Source organism: Papilio machaon, chromosome 12 (assembly GCF_912999745.1).
Source record: "Papilio machaon chromosome 12, ilPapMach1.1, whole genome shotgun sequence".
Taxonomy (NCBI): Eukaryota; Metazoa; Arthropoda; class Insecta; order Lepidoptera; family Papilionidae; genus Papilio; species Papilio machaon.
The window spans coordinates 750,437-769,567 of record NC_059997.1 but is presented as its reverse complement, the minus strand read 5'-3'; the positions used below and the strand labels follow the sequence as shown (position 1 = coordinate 769,567).

The 19,131-nt window shown below is 30.8% G+C and overlaps 1 protein-coding gene across 1 annotated transcript in view; it reads right to left on the bottom strand.

Annotated features, from left to right (window-relative positions):
• Positions 1-19,131, bottom strand: part of LOC106718933 (protein embryonic gonad) — an 80,360-nt gene that overhangs the window by 28,441 nt on the left and 32,788 nt on the right. Inside the window, exon 2 of the mRNA XM_014513137.2 lies at positions 9,420-9,497. Within this exon, the coding sequence (XP_014368623.2) occupies positions 9,420-9,497 (78 nt within the window). The remainder of the gene's footprint in view (positions 1-9,419; positions 9,498-19,131) is intronic.

Below are 19,131 nucleotides of genomic sequence, written 5' to 3'. Positions count from 1 at the left end.
ATTATAGTTCGAACTTAAATAGCGCCAACGAATTGTACACTGCAATTTAATTGCTGATTAATACATAATAGGAAGAGAAAACCATACAGAGGCACATTAATTGAGGATAGAATACCTGATAAATGCTATATTTTTTTACAATTTAATATTTTTACATAGTAATTTAACTCAACACCATCAAACTATTCTGTGAATTTAGTCAGAACCGTATTTAAAAAAATAGTTACATATTGATTGCCTAATAATAAGGTTAAGTCACATCTAATTGAATCCTAAGCGTTAAGACTAATTGATTCAACGAAACTTTTTGCAATAATTTCATAGGCTTGTCGATAAAAATGACAGCCACTTGACAGCTGTCAATTACAACCGATCAAATTGGTATAAAAAGCTGACGGTTATGAGTGAACCCGGACGATTTAATTTGTCACTATATCTTGAGATATTTTAAATTATCTATCTTTATTTTAAAATATCAATAAATTGTGAAAAAAAAAAATTAATGAACTTTTTTATTTTATAACTTTTTTAGTTATATAACTATTTTGTGCTAGGAAATTAGTTAAAAAGTAGCCTAGTGAAAAAATTCGAATTCAAGATATTTTGTTATCCCCTTAACCCCGCAGCTTATCTGTTTTCTTCTTCTCTTATATTTAGAAAAAAAATCTTGACCAAAAGCAACGATATGAACAAACAATTATTTGAAATATTTTTTGGAATATTTGGAATATTAATATTTGGAATATCAATAATTATTTGAAATATTTTTGACAAGTTAAGCATTCAGAACGATCTCATAATGATCAAAACACCTTATTAATCTGATATTCAAAGTTTAAAGTCGTTAAGAGGGGATGGCTGAAAACCAGCTCGACACTGTATCCTTACCGGTGTTGGCGAAGCTGAGCCACCCCCTTTTGCCATCACTGTATATTGTAAATGATTGTATTTAAAACTTTGTAAATTTCAATGGCAATAAAATTTTATTATTATTATTATTATTATTATTAAGACTAAATATCCTTTTCTCGAGGAAACGCTTAATGTCTGATAATGAACGACTCCCTGTGATTTGGTCCGTAACAAAGCAATTGTAAATGTCAGTAGATCACATACCATGTTTTCATAATTTAACATCATTTATATATTAAAAGTAACGTCAAGAACATGATTACTTAAATGCTAGTTTGTAAATTTTATTTATGATAGCAATTGTTTTTATTTTCCAAATAAATTTCAATCTTATAAGGTCAATATCACCTGTGTTTATAGTTTCAAAACGAATGTAAGTAGAGTATTGAAACTAACGACTATCGTAGGATAATTGCGACATCTAACTTTACATGAAGTAAATAACATAAAGATAATTCCATTATGGTCACGTTATCTTTTAACAGTGTGTTCCGTACTACTTCACCGACGGCGGAGGAGCCGCGCGGGGGGCCCTTTCAGACCTCACCCACCGCCCCGTGCGCCCTCGCACCGTGCCCTTCAGTTGCGCTTCAGCACTCCGCGCGTCGACATACTTATCATCTTTGACATATATTTTGTACCAACTTTCACATTACAAGACATCATCATCAAACCAGTCTTTCATTCCAACATACAGTCCACACGCTCAACACAGTGGTAGATGCCAGGAACAACGTCTGTTGCACGAATGTACCAGCTCGTCCGGTGCACACAGTGAAGTGGAAGCAATTCCGCGTTTCACCTAATGAGTGTGCGTGCTAGAGGCCTGATTTTAGTCCTTCTTCACTTCTTACCCTTTCTTACTAGAAAGTGATAGGAATCGGAAATGGATTTCATAGAGCAAGGGACGCATAGAAAAACGAAATATTCTGTGCGTCTCCTCCTTCATCGATTAGAGGAAAGTGCACTTCAATTGCGGATGTCCATGGGCAGTACTTGCGTTGCTATTTCGGTGAATTCAAAAGGCTGCTTACTCGATTACCACCTTATAACATGAAAAAAAAAAACTGTTAAAGGTGTTTTTTAAATAATGCATCCAATAAATCTTTAAAACTTATACGCCGTAAAATATATTGTTATTTTGTTCAACAAGACATATACTCCCTTAGTAAAGCGCTACTAGTAATTTAGGTGTCAAAATTATTGGTGTATAAAGAAATTACATACCAAGAATATTCGATCGAAACGTGCAAAAGCTGACAAACAACTTGAAGTGCGACGTAACAAAAAGTTGGAGGCAACACCCCTTTTATATAAAAAAAGACTGAGATACTCTTAACGGTAACTCCGTTTCAAAATACACCGATGTTCGATCACAAAGTCGAAAAAGTCCGCACATAAATTATTCATACAACGTACCCACATTAAACTTCATTATAATATCCAATGCGCCTGCGCCGAACCGATCTTTAATTTCAATATTCTTACATAATTTTTTGATACATTTTCAATGTTGCAAAGAAAAAAAAAAAAGAAATTAATCGAAATGCACTGAAATTACTTAAGTGCATTTTTATGCAGATACATTTCGCTGTCGGGTGTAAAATTTTTAATGACAACATTACACTTTCCCGTTTGACTTGCACTCTATTATTATCAACACTCCAGTTATTGCACTCGGCCTGTAAATTGCTTGTTTATTACATTATATTGCTTTACTTGTCATACTAATCGCATCTCGTACGAAGACCAAATAAATTATGAGGTACAAGACCTGACCTGTGAATAAATAGAGCCAATTACTTTGCTCGACTGACAATTATTTCACTAACATATTTATATTTATGTATTTATATTCATGGATGTTTATATCCTCACTTGTACTTAGTGAAATACGTCTCACTTTCGTCGGTGACTCAGGGGTTAAGCACTTGATTTGCAATCTGCAGGACCTAGGTTCGAATTCCGCCATTTACCTGGTTTTCTTTTTAAATTTCGATTTACATATGTACATTTATCCGACGTTCATACGATGAAGGAAATCACCGTGATGCAACCTGCACATATCTGAGAAGAAGTTCAATGTTATGTGTGAAGTCAACCTTCACATATAACATTGAACACAACTTGGCCAGCGTGGTTGACTATGGCCTAGTCACCCCTAAGTTAGGGTAGGTTGCGAGCTCCGCAGTGGGGACGTATAGTGAGCTGATGATGATGAATTAGGTATAAAAGTTGTCGTAGTAAATACACTGTTAAATAACACCTCTATGACCCTTAGTACAAAACTAATAATGTTTCCTTGCGATGCAAGCATTGCGCGCGCTCCGTCGTACAATGTCGTCGACGAGATTCATCTATTTGGTTAGTACAAGTATATCAACTGTATAGCTCGCTCCACCATCTTGACAAAAAAGTTGCGTGACTTTGACGACAGATAGAAATATCGACGATACGTCCCTGTGTACAAACCTTTATGGCAATGTATTGCGTAAGTCGCTTAGCGACTAAATCAGCAAGTTTCGAAAATTTATATCGCCTTGTGTACGAAGGTCCTTATGGTGACAGTTTGTTGTGCTGAAGCTAATTTAATTCTTTGAATGTACTTGTATAAAATAGTTAACTAGATGCATTAGCAAAAAGTTCACACGTCTATGTCATCAGTGACTCGACTTTGATTTGTGGAGGTTTCAGTATGTCACAATCGTAATAATTTAATGCACTTAATGAACACATTTGCGATATAAAAAGCAGTAGCTGTTAGTATGTTGTATTCGTGGTTCAAAGGTTAATTGTTCCAATTCGTTTTCGCAATGATTGACGAATATATAAAAAAGAGCCTGTGCGTTAATCTTGTTGCGTTTCGAGAATGGTTTCCCTGTCTACAGGTCAAAGGTCTTTGTTAACTTCGTATGAAGGCATCTCTACTTTTCGAGTGTTGATTGTAGAAAGTAAATTGGTCTGTTGAGTAAAAAATCACTCAACCATTTGGACATTTAGTTGACGTTTGGGTTTTTTTTTTAATTAATAATTTTGTTAGTATAAAGTGATTACCAAATAGTGTGTATTATTTAATATTACCGCAAACATAACAAAAAAAAAATTGTTATTGATAAAATTGTGTATTCAAATTGTACTCATATCACTTAACCATTGACGTCCAAACTTTAAAATAACATGGACGTAAAACGTAAGTATGACGTATATTTGTGTTCTAAAAACCATGTATTATGTATTCATTAAATACGACTTCCGTATACTACCAAAATAAGTAGGTTTATTATAAAAACAAACATTGAAGTAAGAATTGTGAATCAAGTCACATAATGATATACGACTATTTAACATGGATCTTATAACGTTGTAATAAGGACGTAGTAAACGCCTACGTATTGTCTGAGGTATTCTTGTTTTAAATAAATTTGAATAAATTGTTAATTATGTTAAAAATTTAATCAACATTTTCTTGACTTTTGTAATAAATTTTTCAAATGAACTGTACCGCTGTTTGACGTAAATGCCTCCAGAGAACATGTACGTAGCAGATAATCATAATTAATGTAGTAGGGGTTTTTCTTTTTTAACATTTTAAAAGAGCTACGTACTAGGTAAAAACATATAAAAATTGATAAATGAACTAGAGGTACGGAAAACAGTTTTGAAATTAAATTGTGTAAACTTTCGTGACACATTTTAATAAATAAAAAACGGATAACTTACGGCACGGATGTAAGCTGTTCTTCATTTAATAGTCTGGAATTTTTATGTTTTTTTTTTAATAATACATAATAATAAAATGAATCTAAAGTAGTTTACCAAATTAATATGAAGTTAAATAGCCCTCTATAATGTTGTCCATTAAAGCAGTTGATTTATTAAAGTGAGTTCATTTCTTTCTTTATACTTTAATGACATTCTGAATTCGTTTGTTTCCTGAATCAATGTCAAATTTATAGTCGGGTCTTAACTATAAATAGGGACCAATTAAATCCATTTTCCACTTGGGACTGGCCGCGCATGAGTCGCTTGTTCTATTGACAAATTGAGCGTCGCCCGGCTAGCCACTAATTATAGTTACATTATTGTTTGAAATTTGGGAACACAGCCTGATTTACAACGTAAGGGGTCATTATGGAAGTCTATTAGTGTAGACTGATATAAATCTTACTCAGGGACTGCTTAACAGTTGAATTAAGATTTTAAGTTAAAATTAATTTGTTAGTTTTAGCCTAAATTACACGTCAGTTTTAAATATAGAAAGCTCATAACAACACTTAACACATTTCAATTACGTTCTTTTTTTAAATGTCCACTAAACGAAAATTGATGATAAAAAGTGATTTGACGTCAAATTCTAACTATGGTTATATTAGTTCTACTTTTTTACCTTTTAAATGTTAATTAACAACCGTTACTTAAATGTCATGATGTATTGAACAAAAACGAAGGCAAATAAGGAAAAATTACTTAGTAGGCAATCGTATGATTGATACAAATATTTTTAAAGTTTAAAGTTATTTTACCATCATATACAATTGTGGTATTACATTGAAAGACGAAGTCAATGTTGTAAATAGATAAAAAAAAACGTTCTATCTCATGACTTTAAAGTCGTAAAAGTACAAAGCTCACCGCCGCATAGCTATTAAAGTCATTGACAAAACTTTATCGAAGCTGTGTAATTCCATTGAACCTTTAAAACGGAGTATACTAACGTGCGCTTTCGTTACACACATTTTATGTAAATCTCTTCAACCATATAAAATGTTGCAAATGTAGACTTACTGTATAAGTTTAAATTTATTGTATATTTTTATTTGTAATTCTGAAATACAGTGTAGATAAATTGTTCAAATTTCTATGAATTTAAGTACTTCAGTTGTGACATGACTTTATTTATAAGCTTTAAGTTTCGATTTGGTACTATGTGCTGATGTATCAGATTGTTTTTTTGGCGCCCCCAAAGCGCCCGTTTTAAGGCGACTAGTACTCACTACAGCGGGTTTGCTTTATAATTCTGTCTCGGTGCCATCGCGTCCAGTTCTCGGGGCCCGTTATCGCAAAACAAGTGCAGCGGGAGGCGCGTTCAACGCACTTAACAGAAAATTGAATCGGCCGACATTATCGCGCGACAAAAAGCTGGCAAATTGATTCGGGTAGCAAATTGCCTGCGGCGGTCGCGCGACGACAATTCGCTATCTGTGTACCGCCCCGACTCACTTATTACGTATTCTCTTTTGTTGAAGGCAATTGTTCTTAAAACAATTGCGATATAGCAAAAGCAAAATTGAAGATTAAAACTAAATTTATCAAAATATATATAAAACATTTTTTTTGTACTAAATATTTCCACAAGTAAAACTCAATTTCATTTAGTTTTTCTTAAATTTCGTTTCACCGGATCATACGCATTATGTCGATAGGCCAACAATTTAAGGAGTGATTAGGTCGTCGTCATCAACGCTGGTCTACTGCTGATTATTTATTTATTTATTTATTTATTTGAACATTTTGCCTTTTCCAGGCGCCGTTACATATAATTTTTTAACATACAATACAAATTACTTATTACTAGGAATTACTAAACTATTACATTAGAAAGAAAGTAAGAAAGAAAGAAATACATTTATTGTTACATGTTAAATACATTATTGTTTTCAATTTCTATTATTTTCATAAATTTATATTTTTACTACTTATATTTTTATTCGGTATCATTAAAATATCATATGTATACCAATTCTGTAACTTTGAAACTATTTCACAAGAAAAAAAATCAATAGCATATAGAATTTCTATTGCGACACGTAATTCCTCCTCCATAGGGATTCATGTCATCAATCACGCGACATTACATGTGACCGATATTAATAATTATGAATTCGATAATAATTTATAGAGCTTCATTTTACCTTCAACATTTATTTATTTAATACTATTTATTTATTTATTTACTATTCTATATGTATATCTACAGACACGACAGTGACATTTGGTATTGTTACTGGTATATAAAGACCAAAATTTAAAAAAAAAATTACAAGTTAGCACCTATTTGATCTTATATAAATATTTCCTAGCCTACTACTATATACCTACCTAAGATCGGTTTAATATAAAAATGTATTTTTGTTTATACCCTTTCTATATTGAGTCGCGACTTTTTTTATACCGATAAAAATCGACTTTAACACCTGCGATATACAATTTACGAGACGCGAACGAATGCCATTATATTCGATAATTGTGCAAATTAAGGTGCCGTGAAATGCGCGCTTCGAAAAAATTTAAACATTATACTGTGAGTTTAAAGCTAGGGTTAAATTGGATTGAGTAAGAGCACTTGTGAAAAGTAGACCAGGAGCTAAAAAAGTTAACTCGAGATAAGGCACAGTCGCAAAATTAGCACACTCTATAGAATATTGTTTTTCCATCTGTGTTACCTTTGGTTTTTACCCTGATTGAACGTATATTTTTAGCCGAATGACAAAGAGGGTAATATTTTTTGCTTGTGCGTAAGTTTTTGTGTATGTAAGTAATTTTGTCTGAATGTAAAATGCATTGTAACAGCCTAGAGCCTAAGCGACTGTAACGATTTTGACGAGGTAGGTGCAATTCGTCGTATTCCACTTATTGACATAAGGTATGAACACAAAAAATATATAGTGGACGTAAATGACAAAATTCGAAAAAATCTCACAAAAATCTTTCCAATCATAATGAAAAAAAAAAAAAAAAAAACAAGTTTAAATTTCACTTACTATAATATTTTCTGTTGTCGAGTATATTCTAAGATAACAAAGTTTTATTTCAGTTAATCAGATTACTTATATAACATTACAGTTTATTTAGTTTAAATAAATACAATAATAAAAAACATAGGTTTTAAAACGCAGACAATAGATGGCGCTATTTCATCTATCAAAGCACCAATCAATTAGGTTTTTTTAAATTAAGGTTAGGTTTAATTAAATAAAAATCTATATAATTAAAGTATTATAAAGCAAAGACAAATGCAAAAGTTAGTTCGAGACGTTAAAATAACTTTAATGTAAAGAACCACTGACAATTCCTCAAACATCCATTTGCCGCTATCTGTCTTTAGTAAACAAATCTAAATATCCCGACCTCTTTCAGCGATCAACATGATTTATATCGTATGGGATGCGTCCATTCTGCATAATGCCATTCAACTGTCCGTCTTGTGTTTAAATAGTTTTGTATACATCGTAACACTTAGCGGCTGCAAATTTCTGCACACAGTCCACTACTCGCATGTTGGCGTAAAAATAGTAGTATGGTGACACATGTCTAGTATATCAGCCAATAATTTGTAGGGAACAATTTGTAGTAATAAAACTTTGTGGAATAAATAACCATTGAGTTAAATATAATACTTTGTGTGAAACTACTTGAAATTATAGTGTGGTTGATATTTTCTAATTTCGTTCGTTTCGAAAGTTAAGCCGTAAATTCGGAAACATCAATAAAAAATTTGTTAACCGTTTTTATTATAATTAAATTGATTTAACTAGATGGAAATTAATAAATCTTAATTTAAAAGATTTCAGACATATCAGAAGGATTAAATTTTAACATTTATTAAAAAAGTTCTTTCTAACTTTATACTCGTAAAGCATTTGACTGACGACTGACGACTGAATAGACAGCCAAATAATTATTAATTACTAGCTGTCGCCCGCGACTCAGCCCGCGCGCAGTTAAAAAAAAAAAATGAAAAATAGATGTTGGCCGATTCTCAGACCTACTGAATATGCTCACAAAATTTCATGAGAATCGGTCAAGCCGTTTCGGAGGAGTACGGTGACGAAAACTGTGACACGAGAATTTTATATATTAGATTAGGAAAATATACGATCTCTAATTCAATTAATTCTTAATGCTTTTATTTAAGCTACATTTATTATATTATATGTGAAATCTAATTTTATACATTGAACAAAATGCATTCATAAATAAAGAGTTCATCGATGTCAATAAATATATTAATTTTACTGTGTAAGAAAATTTTGAATAAAATGATTTTCTGAAATAAAATTTTCCTCTAACGTGACATATTATGATTCGATTCGATCGATTAACGAATACTGATTTATATTTAAAATTAAAGTTAGTTGGTTAGCACTAGCTATAGGGCGCGACTCCGTCCGCACATTATTAAAAGAACTAAATCAAATAAAGTAGCCTATATGTTCTTTTATACTATGTTCTATATACATTTAAAGTTCATCCAGATCAGTTGAGTCGTTTTCAAACAAACATCCACCCATACGTCCATCCATCCAAACATTCGCATTCCATCAAAAACTCTTATTAAAATATAACAGTTATGTATAAGATAACTTTAAAGTTCTAATAACAAAAAAAAAAAAAAAACATTAAGCTTCACCTAAGTTTTTTTAGACTGTATTTACGACAATCATTGTGTGTTAAATTTTGTAAACTTATTCTATATAATTACTTTACTTATATATATTTTTATTTACCTTACATCCCTCACACGTGAAGGCACCGAAGTGAAAACCGGCAGCAGGTTCCCCGCACACCTTACATTGCTGGTTCATCTGAAACAATTAAAAATATTTATAACAATTATGTACTAAATGTACTAAATCTATAACTACTCTAATGTGTCACTTACGTGTGTGTGTGTGTGTGTGTCTGTGTACTTATTTATTCTATACAGTAGTAGGAGTTGCTAATAGTTATAATAATGTAACCTTTACATCAATAAATAATAAATGTATATAATATAAACGGATGCCGATATAAAGCGACCTTCAACAAGTATTATAATTTATATAATTTGCATTGTATAATTGTAAAATAAATAACTTTTATTGTAAATAACAACTTGTGATACAATAAATAAATTGAATTATCTGCAACACCCTATATGATTTAAAAATACACTGCCAATTTTTACGTCAATTCATAAATATTCGGATTTACTTTTTGGACTCGTATAGAACTGTACATATTTCAAAACAATTTTTTCAAAACTAACATACTGAACCAGTAGTTACTACAATATTATAAAATTCAAACATTATAAGCATATTATTGTCGCATGTATACAGGTGAAGCTCTATTTAGTCAAAGGAAAGTCCCAAAGAATACATCGTTTAACATGATGCCAGTTAAATTCTGTTCTGTGTAGCATCTCCTCGTGTTGTAAAGTCATCATAAAGTTTATATGGTAATATACTACGTCAAATAAACAACCCAATACTGTTTGATATTCAAACACGAAACGCAATTCAAGTGTTATGATTATTAAAGTTGGATACTCAAAAATTAGGTTCTGTGTACTTTAAAATTTTAAATACACAACAACAGTGACGAATGTAAAATATATAAAATGAAATCGATTTAACAGGGTCGTATTCGATTGAAAATTGTATTGATTTTGTCATATACATTTACAAAAATAATATATTTATTTGGAAAAAAAAATATTTTAACTAACATGTTGGTATAAATTCAATTTAAAATTATATATTTTAGTGTAATAATTTATTTTATATAAGTGTAAATCTAATATATAAAATTCTCGTGTCACAGTTTTCGTTCCCGTACTCCTCCGAAACGGCTTGACCGATTCTCATGAAATTTTGTGAGCATATTCAGTAGGTCTGAGAATCGGCCAACATCTATTTTTCATATCCCCCCTCCCATTTTTTAACTGCGCGCGGACGGAGTCGCGGGCGACAGCTAGTATGTATATAATAAAATACCTTAATATATTTAGTAATTTAATAAATTATGTGCTAAATAATGAGGTACAGAAATATTTACAAACAATTAAAAATGTTAAAGGACAAAGGAAAACAATATACTTTTATGATCTCATTTATGTAAAAAGATATATATGTTGTGTAAATCATATATATATTTTTATAATTCATTGTCGTAATTAGAAATGTATAATTTACACAATTTAATTATAATTTTGTTATTAATTTAAATTTATTTTAAAATTATAATGTAATAAATAAAGAAATAATAAGTTAAACGAGATATAATGTTTAAGTAGTCGATCCATCACGTCAACAAAGATTAACTTGTTAATAACTGACGGGTTTATCAATGAAAGCGTATTCAGCGGCGAATGCGACATTCCTACCTTTTATTTTTTAATTATTATTAAAGTAAAAAAACAGACGATACATTTCTGTTGTTTTCCATTGACCATATATTCTTTTGATTCGCTTATAAAAAACAAAAAACAACTACAACACAAAAGGCAGTGGTATTTCAAGTACCTATATATTTCGGAACATGGTCTACGATCGACAAATTTTAAAACTGGCTATCAATAAAATTGTAGAAATATTATGAAATGTTTTATTAACCACAAAATATCATGATAACTTTTTTGTTCAAATTAAATATTACTTTAAGTACGTTGATACTAGAGTTAGCTTTTGCCAGCAATATCCTGTACACATAAACTGGTTCTGCAATTAAATGTCTCGATCTCTGACAAAAGAAAAAAAAACTTTAAGAAATGTATTTTTTTAATATTCCAACACGTTAATATATTTAGCAATAAATAAATATAATATTAAAACATTTTCATAAGATCACTTAACAATTTTAAAAGGTTCATCTTATAACAGTACAAACAGGTCTACGCGCAAGTCATTTTATTTGATTTACGTAACTATATAATTGCTGACTCATCACCGTAAGTATATCGTGTTGATATGCCTTTACGTATTTAAGAATTAATTGGAGTATTTTGGTACCAAGAGTTTTTTTAAAGCAATTTTGTTACTAAAGCTCGGTTCTGTGTACGGTTATTCGATCGCTTTCACCTATTTTCGTAATTCATATTCTAGTACGGTTCATACGGTAAGGTCCCGGAGGCCTACTTTTAGTTACCTTCCTTTTTTATAAGGAAAGGATGGGAAGGGAGAGTGAATTTAACGAAGGGACGCATAGGAAGAGAATAGGACCTCTTTCTGTGCGTCCCCTTCTCTATCGATTAAAGGTAGACAACGCATCTGCAATTATAGATGTCTATGGGTAGCGGTTGCTTTCCTATTTAAGCGGACTCAGGTGACCGCTTGCTCGTTTGCCATCTTATGAGATAAAAAAAAAACATTTTGATACGTGTTTTGTACTGTTTGAATCAATAATAATTTTACGTAGGTCATAATAGGGTTACTATAAGGTTGTTTATGGTTGTTTTATCTATGTTTTCAACTCTGAGAATTTTTTGATTCATCAGAATTTTTATCCTTGTCGTATTCATTGTAAAAATGTATTCGCTAGTGACGAGTGCACTCCTTTAAACCATCGCGTGCAAACAATGTGTATTTTACTAAACCGATTTCCTCGTCCAGTTAAAAAACAAGTCCACATATTTTCTTTACAAAAATTAAATAAATGCTGCGATAATGACACGCTGCGTCGTCGGCTAACTGGATGGCGTGACTGCGCACTCTTAACTTTTCACAACTTGTATTTTTTTTTTTTTGTGTTATAAAAACTGCGCTCGCGACTGTTATGATTTATACGTTAAATATTCAAATATGTACATATGAGCATCACTTATAGATATAATTTTCTACCATTTGAACTAATTAACCTTCTTACAAAGTATGGAGTATCGTAATCATACATCTAGATTCATTATGGCTTATAAGATGAACTTTCCAAACACATTTAAGAAACGCATGAAACTAAAGATGAAATATTAATTAATCATTCTGTTTTTAAAATGAAATATCCAAAAAATTTTTGAAATACAATCACGTTTGTTGACACAGTTACTCACGAAATTTATAAATCAAGATTTCGAAATAACAAAACAAACATACAGAAGTAAAGACAAATAAAAAAAATACACTTGAAGGAAGTACGATGACGGATTGTTTACGGACGTTTCCTTCGCGCGAGGCCGTGGGCTAAAATACTGTCCAAATAACGCACGCATTATGTACAGCAATTGATGTAGCTCGAGTTTGCAGCAAAAACATTCGTACTTAAAAATATAATTCTAAAAGTTAAACATGAAACATGATTTTAATTAGTTTTATAAAAGATTGGCAGTCTCACTATGTTTAAAAATGATATGTAGCAATTAATTCATGAAATAAAAACTAATGATCATGTAATTTAGAAGGTATTAAAACATTTTGAGTCACAATTTAGAAAAAAAGGATGAGTCAGTGATGTCATTTAATGAATATAATCTGTATTCATTTTATTTAAAAAATTTGAGTTGTCATCAAAATAAAGTACAAATACAGTTTAAAAAGAAATAAATATTCAAAAAATTTAATTAGTACATTGATTTAAACAAGTTTTAAAACAAAAAAAAAAAACATAAGAATTAAATGCTAAAATGAATGTCTCATTTATCAAAGTTATTTTACAATAAAATACTTTTTTATTGTTAAATTTACTGATAATCTGTTTTATCAAGTCTCTTATGTAACTTAGGAGTGTATTATATACATACTGGTCAAAGACAAATATTTAAAAAGTATGCCCTTAATATGTTAAAGGATCGATTCGCCTTGTCAAAGACGCATTTTATAAATCGAGATGATCTTATCACTTCGGTCATCTCGTGTATTGAACGAATGAAAGACCGAATAATATATCAAAGAACGAGTGAATGATATATCAAAGTCTGAAATTTGGGTTGCAATCTTAATAATTTTATCTGATTCTTGTGTGTTCGAATGGTGTCGTTGTTTAATTAAGTAATTTGTGATGTATTGCATGAGATTACATGTTGTTGATTGTATCAAAGGAGATCCATACAGGGGACATACAAAGCCTTCTTATAATTTTAAAAGACCGACATACGATCCGATTTTTGAATACTTAATATCCTGACAACTTTATAATTTTTTTTTGTCGTATTATTATTTTATTTTAATTCAAATGTTACCTTCTAAGGTTACTGAAACTTGACTTTATCAGATAATTTCTTTGTAATAAAAAGGTCCTTTTAGTTATATGGAAAGAGTAAAATAATAAAATTTTAGTAAAACTATCCACATAATGCAAGTTAAGTTCCAAAGGTGTGTAAAAACACTTTATCAGAAAACATATTCAAGATAACACACCGACTGTCACCTAAACAACAAAGGCGTTCGCACTAGAATCTAAAACGCGACGGACCGGCGACTATAATCGAAATAGCAGCACAAGAAAGGAACGGAGTCGTTCATAAAAGGAGTTCATGACTAAACTTGGATAGAGTAGCGGTGACATCCCGCTTTGCATGTCTCGACTCACAATTGATTGAAATCAAGAATGGAAATTGTCTGTTAAGACACGTGGAGTGATGGTCGACTCTCTATGGTCATTTCGCTAAATGCGCTCCGATGTTCTAGAGAATTATTTTCGCCTTATTAAATAACTGTTGTTTTTATTATAATTTGAAGGAGAAGAGAATTCATAGAAACCATTTTAATCCAAAATTTTAAGTTTCTTTCACACAAAACTTTTTTTTTCATAAAAGAGAAGGGGCAAATGAGCAGCGGGAACACCAAAGTGTTCATCGACGCTCATGGACATCTGCAATACCAGAGATCGCAGATGCGTTGCCGGCCTTTAAGATGGTGATACGCTCGCTTCTCGAAGGACCCTAAGTCATAGCGTACTTATTATAGGTACGAGTAATTATTCAACTCTAAATATGAGTAAAATCTATTGATTTATTAATAATAATAATTCCTTTAACTCAATAATAAGTAAAATATATAAGATAAATCTTTTAAAAAAAGTTTGAAAAGTATTACCAAAAATCATATTCTACCACCTGTTAAAAAGCGACCCAGTTTCATTGCATCTCGGAAATAACAATAAATTGTAAGTGGGCGTACGCGATCCATCGATACGGGGCTACCAAGCGCATATTTGGCGAAAGGTGTATGAAAAAGTCATTAACGGATTAAATGGCGGTTCATAATACAGTAAAGGGTAAATGTAATTAATGTCTGTTTTCGCGGAAAATGTAACCATTTGATATTAAATATTATAACTTAAGTATTAACTTATTAACTTAATACTTAAGACCCGTTCTATTTACAAATTCGTTAAGAATCTCTTAGATGAAGAATCAAAATCGGAAATAAAATAATTGTTACGATACTATTAAGAGCATTCTAAACTGATGTGGGTGTATGCGTAGGTGTATAAATGTACAAGAAGCGATAGAGGAGTAAATCTCAGGATCGCGCCAAATGGTAGGCATCTCTGCCTACCCCTCTGGATTACTGGCGTGAGTTATGTTATTGTTAATACTTTAAGAGTAACGTATTTTTCGTTTAGTCCTTCTTATTTAATTAATTTCAATTGTTTCATGTTATTAAGTAATTTATAATAAAAACATAGAGCCGACTCTACCATTTAAAACAAAATTTATATGCAACTTGTATAAACTGTAATTTCTTAAGATTTCAAGAAAAGACATCAACGCGTTCAAGTCTTTCGTCGGTTTAACTAATTCTTATCACGCGAATTTTTCGATACGTTGTTAAAAAATGTAGGAAATTTTTCAAGGAAAATTTTAAAGAAGCATCTTTATAAAGTTGGCCAGAACTCTGACATCTCAATCAACGAGTCAAATAGTCGGCCAATTAAACCAATTTACGTGGACGAGTCGTTAAGCTTTTATCATAAAATTGTCGCTTTTTTAAAATTTAAATCGACTTTTAAGAAATCCAATATGTTAGCTTTGCGTATGGTAATTTCTCAATTAAATTTCGATTTTCCGTTGTATTAACGATTGCTATCTATAATTGAGCGGTATTCATTGATGAAGACATTAACAGTCTATAAACTTTTTATTATAAACTAAAAAAAAGCAGAGATATTTACAGTACGACTGCAATTATCTGCATAAATTGATGATCTATGATAAATTAATTCAAAGCATTTAAATATCAGTTAATTTCATCTATTTCTATCATTAATTAAAGATAAAAAATGTGTTTTCCAAAAGATTACACTGCTATGATTGGCGAAGTAAATTTTTTTTAGAAAATTAATCGAATATTTAACACTAATTTTCAAAAGAAGAAACTACATAACGAAGTTAATTTATTAATAACATTATTTTCTCTTTTGTTATTTTTCTAATTACATATTAACAGAATTCACAAAGTTTTCTGAGAAAATTTCAACAGTGGATAATAAACAGTAAGTGTCAAGTGCCAATATTGTCACAATTATTTATAAATTAGGTTTACTTTGACCAAGTTAATTCATTACAAGCAAGTTTTCAAGTATATATATATATATATATATATATATAATTACAGAGGTTCCAAATATATTCGAAAATGCTTGTTAGACGGCAGCTCTGTTTAGAACCTCCCACTTTAATTCCCTTGACTTTTATTACAATAAATTGATATTTAATCACACAATTGAGGTTTGCACAATTTCATTTTGTTAACTAAACATATCCAAAACATTAATTTGTTTTTGTCCGCGTTGTAATACAATTTGTCCAAAAGGTTAATACACCAAGTTTTTGCATCGAACAAGAGTCAATAACAACAAAAATTAACTACACCCTAAATAACTAGGAGCAATTTAAATTGACATTTAAGTACAAAAGCTTATATAAAATTTTCTTTGATGGTATTATCTGAAAGAGTCACGAATTTAAAACAATTACACTTCTTAGTCAAGTTAAGTAACTTGATGCCTGAATGCTTGAAAGCTGGAATGCTTCACGCGAGTACGAAGTTACGAGGGAAAGTGTTGACAGGTAAATGTAACCACGCCTTTTCTGAGGCCTATCAAATCGTAATTACATACTGTATTACAAGCGAATAAAAGCCTTTAAAAATTTTCGTGCGAAATCAATGAACGTTTCGTTCGTGATCCTTGTTACGGTATTGAGAACTGTATCTGGATTTATTTAATTTTCATATCGTTCCTTTTTTCTCCTGTCAGAGTTGAGCTTCGGATAAGACATTGTTGATTGGATGGGTTTTTGACTGAGGAATCAAATTTTATTTTTTGGATAACTTACCTCCCTGTGTTCTTTAAGTTTATGCATAAAATTATAACATGATAGCCTTATTATTTTTGTTACATTGTATACTAGCTTTTACCCGCGACTTCGTCCGCGCGGAATAAAAAATAGAAAACGGGGTAAAAATTATCCTATGTCCGTTTCCTGATTTTAAGCTACCTGCCCACCAATTTTCAGTCAAATCGATTCAGCCGTTCTTGAGTTATAAATAATGTAACTAACACGACTTTCTTTTATATATATATAGATTAATTTGGTTATTTCCATTGCGAAAAACATATTGGAGTTATCTAAGAATTTTAGTCTAAGTATACTAAACTAAATGTTTTTGTATTTCGTTATATTCAGTGCAAAATTATAGTGCGACTAAAACTAACGTTAGGGTGACCACATTTCGAACTCATAATAAGTAATTTGTTATACTTTTCACGGACATCTAACACACATGGGACATTTCACGGTTTACGCTCCAAATTCTAATTTCACTCGTCACGCGTAAATAAAACTTCATTGTTAATATATTTCTGTGTTTTAAAAACAAAGTACTAATTAGAATTTTCTTCAAAACAAAAATGGACCGTTGAAATTTTAAGGGTCAACGTACAATACTGGACGACGCGTTATACGCACCAGTTAGATGAATAATTAGAAATTTTTCGTTTCAATAATATACTCTATTCCGTTCTAATAAGACTGTTGATTATGACCTGCTTAGCGGGCAAGACTTTGCATATGTAAATAGAAAACTTTTAAGAATTTTGCTCTTGTTAACGTATTGGATTTAACGATGTTTGAAAATCGAATTCGAATTCTTGTTTATTCTAATATGAACAAACAACATTCAAACATTGTTTAGACTGTAATGTTGTATGAAGATTTCACTTGTCTTGGATTTATTTGATTCAGAGGAAAATAAACCTTTTTTCTGAATATTTTACCTTACTTATTTAAAATTGTATTCCCAAGTTAACTGTTTAAGTGAAAATAAGGCAATAACTTACAGAAATCTAACTAATAACATTATGAAAGTATAAAAATGTTATATTAAACGATGACACCGAAATATTGGTAGAAAGCAATTGGGTACAAGCAATATATAAAATTTATCGTCTTTTCCACTCTATATAAGGTAGAGATGAGACTTAACTTAAAAAAAACGATTCCAAAAAAAATAATATGTGAAAGTATTCAATCACCGCTAATTACCCCTGCCCGAAAAAAGGGTTCAACCGCCTTCCGAGTAAAGAGAAAAAAAGATAACTCGTCATTTTTTCGAATACGAAAATTCATTAATCAAAATCTGAGTTTCGTACACCGCCCGAGGGGATCCGAAGACGCCCGAACTCCGAAAGCTATTCCTCACGAACGCAGGAATTAATAAGCGAAAGTCAACGATTTTATTTATTTGGTATTTTAATTTATTTTATTAATAAATTCTTGAGTTATGACTTTTACGACGGGATTATTATTTAATGGATCATAAAATTTCGTTAGGAGATTAATTTAATGTGATCTATCCCCTTTTCGAGTCTTTAACTTTACTATTGCTCAGACAGCTTGTTAAATTGAGATAAAATAAAATAAAATGTGTTAGTAAAAATAGCTTTTAATTTTTTTAATTCATTTAGTGCAATATTTACAGTATACTAGCTGTCGCCTGCGACTCCGTTCGAGTGGATTTAAAAAAAAACTTTATCATTAGCATAGGTGTTCTTCCAGAATATGTTCTACATCTTTGCCAAATTTCATTGAGATCCATTCAGCCGTTCTGAAGATACTTTCTAACAAACATACAGCCATCCATACATATAAACTTTTGCATTTATAATATTAGGTTAGAAAGACGGTTTCTACATGATTTTTAAAGATATATCAAACAAAACTAAACTTGATAATGTTTTCTTATATTTCAAAAAGGTTATATTTTTTGTAACATTACTAAAAACTAGATAACAAATAAGTATTACAGTTCTAAAAGGTTAAAACTCTTTGTTAATTGCTTTAATTGGTCTATTCTGCAACGCGTTCAGTAGCAAAGCATCTTTGAATATCAACGCGTATTTGCTACCAAATTATAAACGAATTAAAGACACGTCGTCATTAGAGCACAATAGTAGGGGATTTATGCGTCTTGATACTTGCATTATACAACGACCTCCATACACACAAATCATTGTATTTAA